The following is a 15,054-nucleotide window of genomic DNA, read 5'->3' on the forward strand; positions in this document are numbered from 1 at the left end:
TATTTTCTTTCATTTTCTACATTTTACACACATTCCATTTTCTTACTTTTTATTTTCTCTCTCTCTCTCTCTCTCTCTCTCTGTTTTTCCTTTCTCACTATCTATCTTTTTCTCTTTCTTTATCTTTATATTTCGCTGTGATGACAATTCTTACTTATCCTGTCCACTATCTTCACGTCACATAGCTCGCCCTTCTATCTATCTTTTTCTCTTCTTTCTTTTTCTTTAAACACCGTGACACTATCTTTATTTTTTCTCTGTGACGTCATTTCTTATCCTGTTCACTATCTTCTTCACGTCATGTTCCTATCACTCGTGTTTCCTGTTATTCAATTTCAGTCAATTTGCCTTCTTTTTTTTTTTTAACACCGAGGCACTATCTTTATTTTTCACTGTGACGTCATTTCTTACTTATCCAGTTCACTATCTTCACGTCACACAGTTCGCCCTTCTATCTATTTTTTTTTTTTTACAATGACGCCATCTTTATTTTTTCTGTCTATCCTTTTCTTTTTTTTTTCTTTACACTGACACTATCTTCATTTTTTTCGCTGTGACGTCATTTCTTACTTATCCTGTTCACTAGTATCTTCTCTAAGTCACGTTCCTATTATTTTCCCATTATTCCTTTTCCTTACGCTCTAAAATAATATAATACGATTTGTTCAAGTGATATTTTCCTCTTTCTTAATTTTTTTTTTCTTTTACTGGTTCTTTGTTCTTCATTTCCGTGTTTCTCTTTCATTGTTATTTTGCTTTCACTTTTTGTTTTCTTTTTTCAGTGTAATTTTCATTTCATTCCATTTTTTTCTTTCTTTCTTTCACTGTTATCTTTTCTTTCCTTCTTTAACTTTACTCTCTCAGTGGATATTTTTTTTTCTTTCTCTTTCTTATCTCTTTTCTTTTCCGTGTCTCATATTTTTCAGTTAATTTCCTTTTTCTTTCTTTCTTTCTTTCTTTTTATATTCTTCGCTCGTTCGTTTTTTTTTCTTTCAATCATCTTTTTACACACACACACACACACACACACACACACACACACACACACACACACACACACACACACACACACACACACACACCTTCCTTCTCACCTGTCCTCCACAACCTTTACGCCGTGATTACCTGTCCTCGCCTTCCTTAATTAAGTATCGATAGGAGCATTAGCCAGGTAAAACAGCTCTCTCTCTCTCTCTCTCTCTCTCTCTCTCTCTCTCTCTCTCTCTCTCTCTCTCTCATCGTTCCATTTCTTTGTATTGCATTTTTTTTCCTTCCTTCAGTAACACAACCGCACGATTCACAACACACTCGTAACACTGTATTGCATATGTAACACTGTATCGCTTCTGTAACACTCAACACACGCATCTATTGTATATTCTTCTAACACAAAATTGGTAATACTTGAAACACTCATTTATTTGTAACACTGTATTCTTCTAACACTATCTCTGGCAACACTTTAAACACACGCCTGATGGATATTTGTAACACTGTATTCTTCTAACACTATCTCTGGCAACACTTGAAACACACGCCTGATGGATATTTGTAACACTGTATTCTTCTAACACTATCTCTGGCAACACTTGAAACACACGCCTGATGGATATTTGTAACACTGTATTCTTCTAACACTATCTCTGGCAACACTTAAAACACACGCGATGGGTATTTGTAACACTGTATTCTTCTAACACTATCTCTGGCAACACTTGAAAAACACACGCGATGGGTATTTGTAACACTGTATTCTTCTAACACTATCTCTGGCAACACTTGAAACACACACGCCTGATGGATATTTGTAACACTGTATTCTTCCAACACTATCTCTGGCAACACTTGAAACACACGCGATGGGTATTTGTAACACTATCTCTGGCAACACTTGAAACACACGCGATGGGTATTTGTAACACTGTATTCTTCTAACACTATCTCTGGCAACACTTGGAACACACGCGATGAGTATTTGCAACACTGTATTCTTCCAACACTATCTCTGGCAACACTTAAAACACACGCCTGAAAGATATTTGTAACACTATCGTATGCGCAACACACACACACACAACACACATACGTATTCTTCTAACACCATCTCTTCGGCAATACTTGAAACACACGCGTGCTAGATATTCGTAACACTGTATTCTATCTGTAACACTTTTAACTGGAATACGTATTTTTGTAACCCTCTCTTCTCAGCAATACTTGGGACACACACGTAAGGTATTGTTGTCACACTGCACCACGCTGTAACACTTCAACCTGACGACGCATTGCAACACTACCACAACACTTATCAGCTGCAACACACGAGATTTATCATATGTGTGTGTGTGTGTGTAAGTGTGTACTCTCAATCCGCACACACAAACACATACACACATGGACGTATAGATAACAAAGACATGAACCGATCAATGTATGTATGTACGTATGTATGTATGTATGTGTGAATGAATGATGATGATGATGATGATGGAGAGAAAAAAAACACACATCTTCACTCGGTTCCGACACACGCGAGACTGATGATGGTGGTGCTGTGTGTGTGTGTGTGTGTGTGTGTGTGTGTTGGTATACTACACTCTTATGACTCACACCACACACACACACACACACACACACACACACACATAGGAGCAGCTGGGGGCAACGTGGTCAAGGTAACACACACACACACACACACACACACACACACACACACACACACACACACACACACAGGAAATGTTATCCGCCCCCTTATCCTACCACACATACATACACACAAACACTCTCTCTCTCTCTCTCTCTCTCTCTCTCTCTCTCTCTCTCTCTCTCTCTCTCTCTCTCTCTCTCCTTCCTCCTCCTCTCCCTTCCTCCTCCCACCTCCTCCTTCCTCCCTCCTCCTCCTCCTCCTCCTCCTCCCTCTCTTTCTCTCCCTCTCCGTGTTAAAACTGATTTCAGGACAACACTAAAAGGGAAAATAGGGGAGAGAAGAAGGGAGGGAGGGAGGGAGGGAAAGGGGACAGAGGAGGGAAGAATGGGATAGGAAAGGAGAATGAGGGAAGAGAAAGGAAGGATAGGAGGAATGGAGGGAGGAAGGAAAAAAGAAAAGGGAGGAAGGAATGAAAAGAATGGGGGAGAAGGAGAATGTGAGAAGAGGAGGGAGGGGAAAAGGGAGACAGGAGAGAGAAGAATGGGATAGAAATACGAGAATAGGGAGATGGAAGGAAGGAAAGAAGAATAGGAATGATAAACTGGATAATACAAGGAAAAAGAGAGAAGGATGATAAAGAAAGATAAGCAGACTGATATAGATAGAAAGAACAGAAGAGGATGAAGGAACGAAGAAGAGGGGGAAAGAAAGGAAGGAGGGAGAAGAAGAGAAAGTGAAAGAATAAGATGATAGACAAATAGGAGGTAAGGAGATGGAGGAAGAATGGAGGAAGTAAGATAACAAAAAGATACGATGAGACAGACGAAAGGAAGGAGATAAGAAAGGAAGAAAGAAGTAAGCAAATTGAAAGGTTACAATAAGAGACGAATAGAAGAAATGAAGATAGATGGAACAGAATAGAATAGATAGAAAGAATAAGATAACAGTGACAATGAATTATGTAAGTATGAATGAATGAATGTATGTATGTATGTATCTATCTATCTATCTGTCTATCTATGTAATGAGAAAAGAGGAGGAGGGAAAAAGAAGAGAACGAAGAGGAAGAGAAAAAAAGGAAGAAGGAAAAAGAGAAAGAAAAGGGAGGAATAGAGAAAAGGAAGAGGGAAAATAAGAAAGAAAGGAAGAAGAGTAAATAAGGAAGAAGGAAAAAGAAAGAAAAGGGAGGAATAGAGAAAAGGAAGAGAAAGGAGGAAGAGGGAAAATAAGACAAAGGAAGAAGGAAAAAGAAAGAAAAGGGAGGAATAGAGAAAAGGAAGAGGGAAAGAAGAGAAAGAAAGGAAGAAGGAAAAAGAAAGAAAGAAAAGGGAGGAAGAGAAAAGTAAGAGAAAGGAGGAAGAGGGAAAATAAGACAAAGGAATAGAGAAAAGGAAGAGGGAAAGAAGAGAAAGAAAGGAAGAAGGAAAAAGAAAGAAAGAAAAGGGAGGAATAGAGAAAAGTAAGAGAAAGGAGGAAGAGGGAAAATAAGACAAAGGAAGAAGGAAAAAGAAAGAAAAGGGAGGAATGGAGAAAAGGAAGAGAAAGGAGGAGGAGGGAAATAAGAGAAAGGAAGAGAAAAAAAGAAAAGTATTGGAGATTATTTACGTCATCCTCCACCTTCTTCTCGTAACACCTTTTATCCAACGTTCTTTATTTGTAACGTTTTAGAAGACGTTACTTTCACCCACACACTGCCACGGGGAACAGCTGACCGCGTGTGTGTGTGTGTGTGTGTGTGTGTGTGTGCGTGTGTACTCGACAGCTGCCGGCATCCCTCCCTCCCTCCCTCCTTCTCTCCCCTCTCGTTTTCCCTCCCTCTCATAGCATTGCATAAACCCCTTCCTTTCCCCTCCATTCTCTCTCTCTCTCTCTCTCTCTCTCTCTCTCTCTCTCTCTCTCTCTCTCTCTCTCCTTTTTATTCCCCCTCTCCCCTTCCTAATAAGCTTCTCGTTCCTTAAGTAATAATGAGTCTAATCGCATTTAACTAATAATAATAATAATAATAATAATAATAATAATGATAATAATAATGATGATGACAGGTATTTCCAGTAACCACAAATACCTTTCCCTTTCCTTTACCTGGTGGACCCAAAGAAAGGTGTGTGTGGGAAGGAGGAGGAAGAGGAAAAAAAAGATATATAAAGGAAATGCATAAAGAAGAAAGAATTGAAGAATGAGAGAAACAAAGAAAATCATAAAAGGGAAAGGAAAAAAAGATAAAGGATATACGTAAAGAAGATAGTAAGAATGTGAGAAAAAGGAAGAAGATAATGATGGAAAAATGGCAAGACAAGGCAAGAAAAAAGTAAACAAGGGAATGAAAAGTGAAAGAAAGAATAAGAAAATAAAGAAAATGAAAGGAAAATGTGTAATGAAGAAAAAATGAAAGAAAAAACTACATAAAACAAGAAAAATAAAGGAATGAAAAATGAAAGAAAGAATAAGAAAATAAAGAAAATGAAAGGAAAATGTGTAATGAAGAAAAAATGAAATAAAAAACTAAATAAAACAAGAAAAAATAAATAAAGAAATGAAAAATGAAAGAAAAAGTATGAAAATAGTAAAAAAATCAATCTACAGAGAGAGAGAGAGAGAGAGAGAGAGAGAGAGAGAGAGAGAGAGAGAGAAGGTTATTTTGCGTCCTTGGCCTTTGCTCCACTGGACTCTTTTTCTCTCCCCTTTTCTCTCCTCCTCCTCCACCCTTTACCTCCCTCTCCTCCACCTTTTACCTCCCTCCTCCTCCTCCACTTCTTCCAATACTCTACTCTCCCTCCCTCCACTTTCCCATTATCCTTCCTCCACCTCTTTACCTCCATCCCTCCTCCTCCTCCTATATTACCTCCAGTCCTTCTCCTCCTCCTCCTCCATCCAGTTCCCTTCTCTCTCCCTTCCTTCTTTCCCTCCACCCATTTCCCTTCTCCTTTCCTCCCTCACATAACCCTTTTTTTCTCTCTCTCTCCCTTCTACCCTCTCATTATTTCCTCCCTCTCCCTCTCTCCCTACCTCTTTCCTCTCCCTCTCTCTCTTTTTCCTCCTCTTTGTTATCCTTCTTTTCCTCCTGTTTCTCTATCCCTTTCCTTTCTTCACACAATCTTTTTTTTTTTCTCTCTCCCTCTCACTCCTATCCTCTCATTATTTCCTTCTACCATTCCTACCACTTCCCTCCCTCTCCTTTTCCTCCTCTTCACTGTTCCTCTTTCCCTCTCCTCCTTTTTGACTCCTCTCTGTTCCTCTTTATCGTTTGGTTGAAGTGTGATTGAATCCTTTATACTATATCCAATGCTTTTTAATCTCTATATATCTGTTTCTCTTCTATATTTGGATAACTTAAGTGTGTGTATCTTAATAATTTGAACCCTTATATATCTTTCCTTTCTATATCTATGTGACTAAGCTGTGTATGCCTTAATAATTCAGTTCTTATATAAATCTGTTTTTTTTCTATATCTGTAAGACTTAAGTAAATGATGTAAAATAATCTCAGTAATTTCAGTCCTTTATATACGTATCTGTTTATCTTCTCTATTCAGGTGAGCATTATAACCTTCTCTCTGAGTGCTAATTAAGAATTCTTTTTACGTTCGCTAATTATCAGTATCCATCACAGGTTAGGTGCCATCAATAATACTATGTGTGTCATCATTAATACAACACGTGCCATCAGTAACTCAACACGTCATCATTAATACAACACGTGCCATCATTACAAACACATATCATTACCAACACAACACACACCATCACTAATACAACACTAGTCACTGTATCCATTGTCAAAGCATTTCCTGGCCCATGAGTAAACAATCTCAGCGTTGGCGCCAGATAAGCTATCACCCCCTGGCCAGATTCTGTGTGCACACCAGAAATGCCTTTATCATCAGAGTGACAAAGTTAATCAAGATAAGACAGTGACAAAAGGAGGGAAATGCATATACTTAACAATGCAAACCACATCCTGCAGTGAAAATGATATGGAGATTAGGGATAGACAATGAGGAAATCACATAATGCATTCTTCGTAATACTTGCCTTACCTACAAACATCATCCACAACACAATTATCCCCCAAAAGAGTAAACGTGTATATGAACAACTACATCAGATAATTAAATAATGAAAGAAAAATAAAGAAAACTGACTCATAATAGCAGTAAAATAAAATAAAATACCCGATAAGAAACAAAACAAGACAAAATTATGGACTGTATGAAAGTTTGTAGAAGATTTACAGGGATAAAACAAAGACAGGTACAGCTCAACATTACAAGCTCTTCTACTGCTGCCAGACAACCCTCAACCCAGCCACAAGAATATTAAAAAAGCCCAAGTAAATACGTGAATCAACCTAAAAACAAGAAAAAATCAAACATGTAAAAGAACAAAAAAAAGAAAAGAAAGGAGGAACTAACATCTACTGTCTGGTGTATAGCAATATCTATATACAACAAAAATAAATAAATAAATAAATAATACCTCCTTACTGGTGCATAAAAATCAACAAAACAAAAAAAGAAGACAAGGGAGAGAGAAAACGGTAAACACACACACACACACACACACACACACACAAGCACACACAACCCCATACATTCCTAACAAGTCACCGAGATATGAGTCACAGTGCATACAACAACTCCAGCACACACACACACACACACACACACACACACACACACACACACACACAGATGGTTGCTTGTTCCTGCCCTCACACCACAACAAGTCCCCTGTACACACTAGTTAATGCTTGTCCCCTTCACCCATGCCCTACACACCATTGCTTGTGGCTCCTTCGTCTAGGTTGCCATAGAGCTTTTAAATAAATAAGTACATTATCACGTTACTTAACCCCTTGACTGCGGATTTCCTACAAGCAGACATCACCAAGCTACAGGAATGGAACAAAAAGTGGCTGCTACAATTCAATGAAGAGAAATTTAAAGTCATGTATCTCGGGAGGGGATATCCAGCATACCAGTACCACATGGGAAACACTCCACTATCCACCACAGAGGCAGAGAAAGACCAGGGAGTGTATGTTACCAGGCTACTAGTGAAGGGATATCCAGCACACCAGTACCACATGGGAAACACTCTGCTATCCACCACAAAGGCAGAGTAAGACCTGGAAGCGTATGTTACCAGTGAAGGGATATCCAGCACACCAGTACCACATGGGAAACACTCTGCTATCCACCACAAAGGCAGAGTAAGACCTGGAAGCGTATGTTACCAGTGAAGGGATATCCAGCACACCAATACCACATGGAAAACACTCCACTATCCACCACAGAGGCAGAGAAAGACCTGGGAGTGTGTGTTACCAGGCTACCAGTGAAGGGATATCCAGCACACCAATACCACATGGGAAACACTCCACTATCCACCACAGAGGCAGAGAAAGACCAGGGAGTATGTGTTACCGGGCTACCAGTGAAGGGATATCCAGCACACCAATACCACATGGGAAACACTCCACTATCAACCACAGACCTGGGAGTGTGTGTTACCAGGCTACCAGTGAAGGTGAAATCCGTGCCAATCTCAGCGGACAGGTTAAGATAATTTCTCTACTTTACCAAACAGACCTTGTAGCAACCACATCAATATATCATGGGCATCTACTTGAAAGCATTATCAGAACCATGGAGGTAGAATTGGTGAAGTTGACATCAGCCTAATTAAGTGAATCCGCCCGAGCTGTCATTTATACGGCCAGGTGTCAGGTGTTGTCAGGTCAGGCTCCCTCTTAATGGGCTCGGCAAGGCTCGCCCACCCCCATCTGTTTGCCGTTAATTTGACAGTTCGTCGGCTTCACCTCAATGAATGGGATTAGCGGGCCGTGTCAACTTCACCAATTCTACCTCCATGATCAGAACACACTAAAGTTTGTCCCCATCACCATCTCTCCTTTTCCCACTTTTTCTCACACTGCGTTGCTCTTTAATCCTCCCTAACTCACTGCCAACCCATTTCCTCCCATTACCTGGAAAGGCCGCTGATAAGGTGAAGAATGAGATAGGGCTGATTCACTAATGCCCTCGAGATAAGGTTCGTTGACTTTTACCGAAGCATGTGCCAGAGATATGTGAGGCAAGGCATTAGGTTGATAATGGTAAAGCGCTGAATCCTTTAAGATGTGATTGTGTTAGGCAATGGTTTAGTGTTTGTATTTACCTATCTGTGGTGTAAAGGAGAGAGTATGCTAGTAGTGTCCCATCAGCTATTGAAGAGGAAAATGAAGAAGAAAAAGAAGAGGAAAAAGAAGAAGAAGAGGAAGAACTTTGCAGTGCCCCATCAGCAATAGAAGAGAACAAAGAAAAAAAGATTAAAAAAGAAGAAGAAAAAGAAGAAGAAAAATAAGGGGAAGAAGAAGAAGACAAGGAATTTTAATTTAATAACAATAGTTTCATTTTGCCCTGAGGTAGTATATAAAAAGGCAGGATACAAAAAAGAAATATAAATGGAGTGCAGAGATACAATGCTACACTCAATTAACATCAAACTTAGTCTTCAAAATGTGTCCATATTGTATAGTACTGTTGTAACTGTAATCTCAGGCTTGACATCCCATCTTGTGGCTGCTCTGTATAGGTTGCATGTACAATTTATCAAGTTCAAGCTCAGGGCTGAGTTGGAGGCAAAACAAACTGCGCTTCTTCTTCTTCTTTTGATCTGTTCTGCGTTGGTGCTGCAAGACAGACTTTCTGCCGAAATGTCATCCACTTGTGCGGTTCTGGGGTGCAGCAATAAAGCGAACAAGTTCCCCGACAAGTCGTTAAACAGACCACCAGCTACCTCCAACCCGATAGTAACCACCTTGCGATGGTGAACAGTTACTCTTGTGCACAACACCTGTATATACCTTCTCAATCTTTTCAACACATTTTTTAAAGTACGTATATAGGCTCCATACTACTGCTGAATGTTCAAGCGTTGATCTTATAAGTGACGGGAAAGACTTAAAACAACAACAGGTGACGAGGATGAAGAGGACGGGTGCTAGATGAAACCAGACCTATAAAACCACCAAAACCATACATAAAACACCTTAAAACTCAACATAAACCAACAAACTAAAACAGGAAACCCAAAAAATAAACCCAAATAACAAAACCGAGGACAAGGAAGACGAGACCGAGGAGCAAGAGGATGCCCATGATAAACCCAAGTCACAAACCTCATAAACACATAAAACAGCAAACAAAACCAAGTAAAACCAATAATAGGACCTTAAATTACCACAGGAATGCCAAATAATCAACCCCAATAAGACGAAGATGAGGAGGAACAGGACGAGGACAAGATAAATCCAGACATAAAAAAACAATAAAACAGTACAGAAAAAAACCTAAAACGAAAATATAACCGCACAAATTTAAGCGGAAACCCAAAAAATCCATCCAACCAACAAACCCGAGGAGGAAGAGATAAAACTAGACCAATATAACCTTTCAAACACATAAAACACCAAATAAAACACCTTAAAACACAACATAAAACCACAAACACAAACAGGAAAGACTTAAAACAACAAAAGGTGACGAGGATTGAGAGGACGGGTGCTAGATAAAACCAGGTGTATATAACCTTTCAAACACATAAAACACTACACAAAACACAACATAAACCCACAAACTCAAACAAGAAACCCAAAAAATAAACCCAGACCAACAAACCCGAGGACGAGATGAAACCAGACCTATATAAACCTACAAACACATAAAACACCAAACAAAACACCTTAAAACACAAGATAAAACCAAACATTCAAACAGGAAACCCAAAAAATAAACCCAAATAACAAAAACGAAGAAGAATGAAGACGAGGAGGAGAAAGAGATAAAACCAGGCCTATATAACCTTTCAAACACATAAAACACTAAATACAACACCTTAAAACTCAACATAAACCCACAAAGACAAACAGGAAAGACTTAAAACAACGAAAGGTGATGAAGAGGACGGGTGCTAAACAAAACCAGGTGTATATAACCTTTCAAACACATAAAACACTACACAAAACACAACATAAACCCACAAACTCAAACAAGGAAACCCAAAAATAACAAAAACGAAGAGGAACGAAGACGAGGCGGAGGATGAAGACGGGGAGGATGAAGAGATAAAACCAGACCTATATAACCTTTCAAACACATAAAACACAAGATAAAACCAAACATTCAAACAGGAAACCCAAAAAATAAACCCAAATAACAAAAGCGTGGACGAGGAGGTAGAGATAAAACCAGGCCTATATAACCTTTCAAACACATAAAACACCAAACAAAACACCTTAAAACACAACATAGACCCACAAACTCAAACAAGGAAACCCAAAAATAACAAAAACGAAGAGGAACGAAGACGAGGCGGAGGATGAAGACGGGGAGGATGAAGAGATAAAACCAGACCTATATAACCTTTCAAACACATAAAACACAACATAAACCCACAAACTCAAACAAGGAAACCCCAAAAATCCACCCAAATAACAAAACCGAGGACGAGGAGGACGAGGACCCGACTCCCCCTCACACAGCTCACGTCTCCTCCATGTTTCCCGCTTACCTCGTGTTCTCCTGCGTCTCCTTGGCCTCCAGCGTGGTCATGGCGGCGGCCTGGCTGAGCTGCGCCCCTCTCAGCAGTCAGCAGGGCCAGCAGGGCAGCAGGCGGCGGCAGGACTCCCTTATCACAACATAGCGGCACACACACACACGTACACACACACGTACATACAGACATACACAGCCATTACCGCAGACAAATGAGGGCTTATGTGCGTGATTTTGGGGTTTATTTGGGGTTTCTGGTGTTTATTTAGTTGGTTTAGTTGTTTTAGTGTTTTTATGGGGTTGTTTTGGTATGGTTTTGTTGTTTGTGGTATGTGGTTTTAGTTGTAATATTGTGCTTTTTTTTTCCTCTGCCATATAACGTATTTTGGGGTTATTTTTGGGTTTATTTGGGGTTATATTGGGGGTTTATTTAGTTGTTTTAGTGTTTTTCTAGGGTTGTTTTGACGTACGTGGTTATGTTGATTTTTTGGGTGATGTGATTTAGTTGTGATTTTTTTCCGTTCATATATATACGTACGGTATTTTGGAGTCATTTGCGGGTTTATTGGTCTTATTTAGTTGGTTTAGTGGATTTTGTTTGCTTAGGGGATTTTGCAATGTGGTTTTGTTCTTTGTATCGTCTGGTTTTATAGTTTTTTTTATTATTTTCTGCTTTCCTATCCATTACTTTTCGCTTTTTGGGGTTTATTTGGTTTATTTGGTGGGGTAATTAGAGTTATTCATAGTTTATCTAGTTATATTGATGTGGTTTTGTTGTCTTGATATAATTTCAGCTCTTTTTATTTTGTCGCGCCATTTTCAGGGTTTTGGGTTTATTGGGTTTTCCTCGGGTTTAGTCTTTAAGAGGTTATTTTAATGTGGTATTACTTGTGTTACGTGGTTTTAGTTAAAGGCTTTATTTATGTTGTCCGCTTCCAATGCAATATTTGGGGTTTATTTGTGGGGTTTTAGGGCTTGCTAGTGTGTATTTAGTTGGTTTATCAAGTTTTCTAGGGTTGTTTTAATTAATAATCGGGTTTTACTGTTTGTGTCCCGTGGTTAAAATATATGACTATACCGTAGGACAAATTTTCTTTCTTTTGGCTCCACTTGTCCTCGGTTTCTGTTATTTGGTAAGTTTAGTAGACTTTCTGAGGTTAATTTGGTGTGGTTTTATTGTTTGTATTATGTGTTTTTTGCTTGTGTTAATTTTCTTTTATTTTTCTCGTATTTATCTGTTGTTCTCGTTTTCCTCTCCTAATTTTCCGTTGTTTGGTGTTTTCTGGGTTCAGTTAATGCATTTTAGTGTGATTTAATGTATTTCTTTGTTATTGTGTGTGTAGGTTAATTGAGTCACATGGTTTCTCCCTTCTCCTTTGTTGTTTTACTTGCAACAATAAACTATCAATCAATCAATCAATCATGGTTTTAGTTTTTTTGATTATTAATTTTTTTTTTTTTACGTTTTGCTTTCCTCGTTTTGCATCTGTTCAAAGCGCGCCGTTTTTGATTTGGGTTTTGTTGTGCATTGATGTTTTTTTGTCTTCTAAGTATAATGGCTGTAGTTACGTGGTGTTTTCTTCCTTTTCCTGCTTTCCTCCATCTCCTCCTGTTCATTTCGCGCTCTTTACTATAAGATTTTCCTGGTGGCTTTTTCTCACTTTAATCTCCACTGCTGTTCTTAATCCCAGGACCTTGTGCCTCTTATCATACACAAGATTCGTCTCCATTCTTACTTCAGTTTATTTCTACTTATTTCAGTCTTATTCATTCATTCAATACTTACCATTGTTATACTTATGCAAAACTTACTTCTTTATATACTTTCTTTGGTCTTTTATATATTCTAGACTCGCAAAACTTACTCCAGTCTTACGATACACCTTCAAAGGGCCTCCTCGGATCATAATACACCTGTGAGCTACCTGGTACACATATGATTAGTCTCTCTAACCTCTAATTAACACACAATATTAGTTAATTCCCATAATCTCTATCTTGAGGAAAAAGAACACACCAGGGACATAACTTAATAGAAACCATATGGATACTAAAAAATACTAGAAAACTAAAAGAAAACACTAGATTGCCATGACAGCATAAAAATATCCTTACCAAAAATCACCCTTAAAAATGTATCTCTACCTTGAGGGGAAAAATAAAACAAGAAATCAATAGCTTTAATTTATTACCGCAAGTAAAAAATAAATATCATACAATATATATACATCCTTTTTTAACTCTTGACCATATGAACAGCTTAGAGCAGGGATAGGCATAAGCAGAGCCATAGAATATTGTGTTGTATGGCTCTGGGCACAAGTATATACTCTAATTCTTGCTAAAAATATCCTTATGTGACTACTATATACAGCTTTTTGGACTGGCAGTGTAGCTGTAGCCGGTTTATAGGCAACGCACGGAGAGCTGGCCTGGACTTAACTAAACCTACATCCTCAGTGGCTAAAACATATCAGAGGAACAAATACAAACAAAAGAGAAAGGAAATAAGGGATATAGGACAAGTGGCAAAAAAAAAACTTAGTTAACTTGAACTAACTTAACCTTATATCCTCAGTGGCTAAAACATGATACCAATTAAGGAAACAAAGACAACCATTAAGAGAAAGGAAGTAAGGGATATAGAACAAAGTGAGAAAAAAGACAGAGTTAACTTGAAGTAACCTAATCTTACACCCTCAGTGGTTAAAATATGATACCAAAGGAACAAATACAACCATAAGGGGTAAGGAAATGCAGCAGAATGAAGGGATGAAAAAGAACAAAAGGAGAAAAGTCACATTAACCTGTACTAACCTTAACTTACATGATACCAAAGGAATAAATACAACCATAGAAAGTACTTAAGCAAACTGAATGGTTATAGGACAAACCTGAAGAGAGATACCAGAGAAATACGAACTGAAAGGGAAATTGATTTTAGTAAAGGAAATGGCTAAAAGAAGACTAGAAAGGAATGAAAGAAGGAAAAGACACTTGAACCAAAGGACTTCCTCAAGTAAACTGAATGACTAAAGAACGAACCTGAAGAGAGATACCAGAGAAAAATGAACTGAAGGAAAATTGATCTAAATAAAGGAAATAGTTGAAAGACTGAAATGAAATGAAAGAAGGAGAGAAAAAGGACACACTTTAAACCTACACAAGCAAAGTGAATGACTAAAGAACGAACCTGAAGAGAGATACCAGAGAAAAATGAACTGAAGGAAAATTGATCTAAATAAAGGAAATAGTTGAAAGAAGACTGAAATGAAATGAAAGAAGGAGAGAAAAAGAACACACTTTAAACCTACACAAGCAAAGTGAATGGATAAAAACAACTTGAAGAGATCGATCAGAAAATTAAAAAGGAAAACTACCCTCAGTAAAAGAAATGAGTCATAATTAACTAAACAGCACCAAAATTGAATGAAATAAGGAGAAAAAACAATGGAAAGTACTTAAAATAAAACAAAACCATAAGGAAACATCTGAAACTACACTCTTCATTTAAAATTACTAAACAGAAACCATATGAATATTTAAGAAACCATAAAAATAACTAAACAGCCATGACAGCCTAAGAAAAAAACTGCTACGTAGGATAATAAATATAAAAAGCAGTGACAAAGTAGGCAAGGAGGTGAGAATTAAGAAAAGGGATAACGGAAATAACAACCCAGTAGCAGCGACGGGCCAAATTTGTGGCTTTACCGTGTACCAGTGACAGGCCAAATTGTTGACATGATATAAACCCCAAAAATAGATGATGCATAAACTAATCAAAAATGCATTGATATATATATTATGAATTGGTTTGAGTGTGATGATTTTTCCCATTAATTC

General features: G+C 38.1%; 1 protein-coding gene across 1 annotated transcript in view; it reads right to left on the bottom strand.

Moving 5' to 3' along the window:
- Window positions 1-11,392, bottom strand: part of LOC127004992 (serine/threonine-protein kinase 3-like) — a 62,777-nt gene extending 51,385 nt beyond the window's left edge. Inside the window, exon 1 of the mRNA XM_050873414.1 lies at window positions 11,225-11,392. Coding sequence (XP_050729371.1) covers window positions 11,225-11,265 — 41 coding nt within the window. The 5' untranslated portion in view covers window positions 11,266-11,392. The remainder of the gene's footprint in view (window positions 1-11,224) is intronic.
- Window positions 11,393-15,054: the final 3,662 nt, after the last annotated feature.

This window comes from Eriocheir sinensis, chromosome 29 (genome assembly GCF_024679095.1).
Source record: "Eriocheir sinensis breed Jianghai 21 chromosome 29, ASM2467909v1, whole genome shotgun sequence".
In the NCBI taxonomy this organism is placed as follows: Eukaryota; Metazoa; Arthropoda; class Malacostraca; order Decapoda; family Varunidae; genus Eriocheir; species Eriocheir sinensis.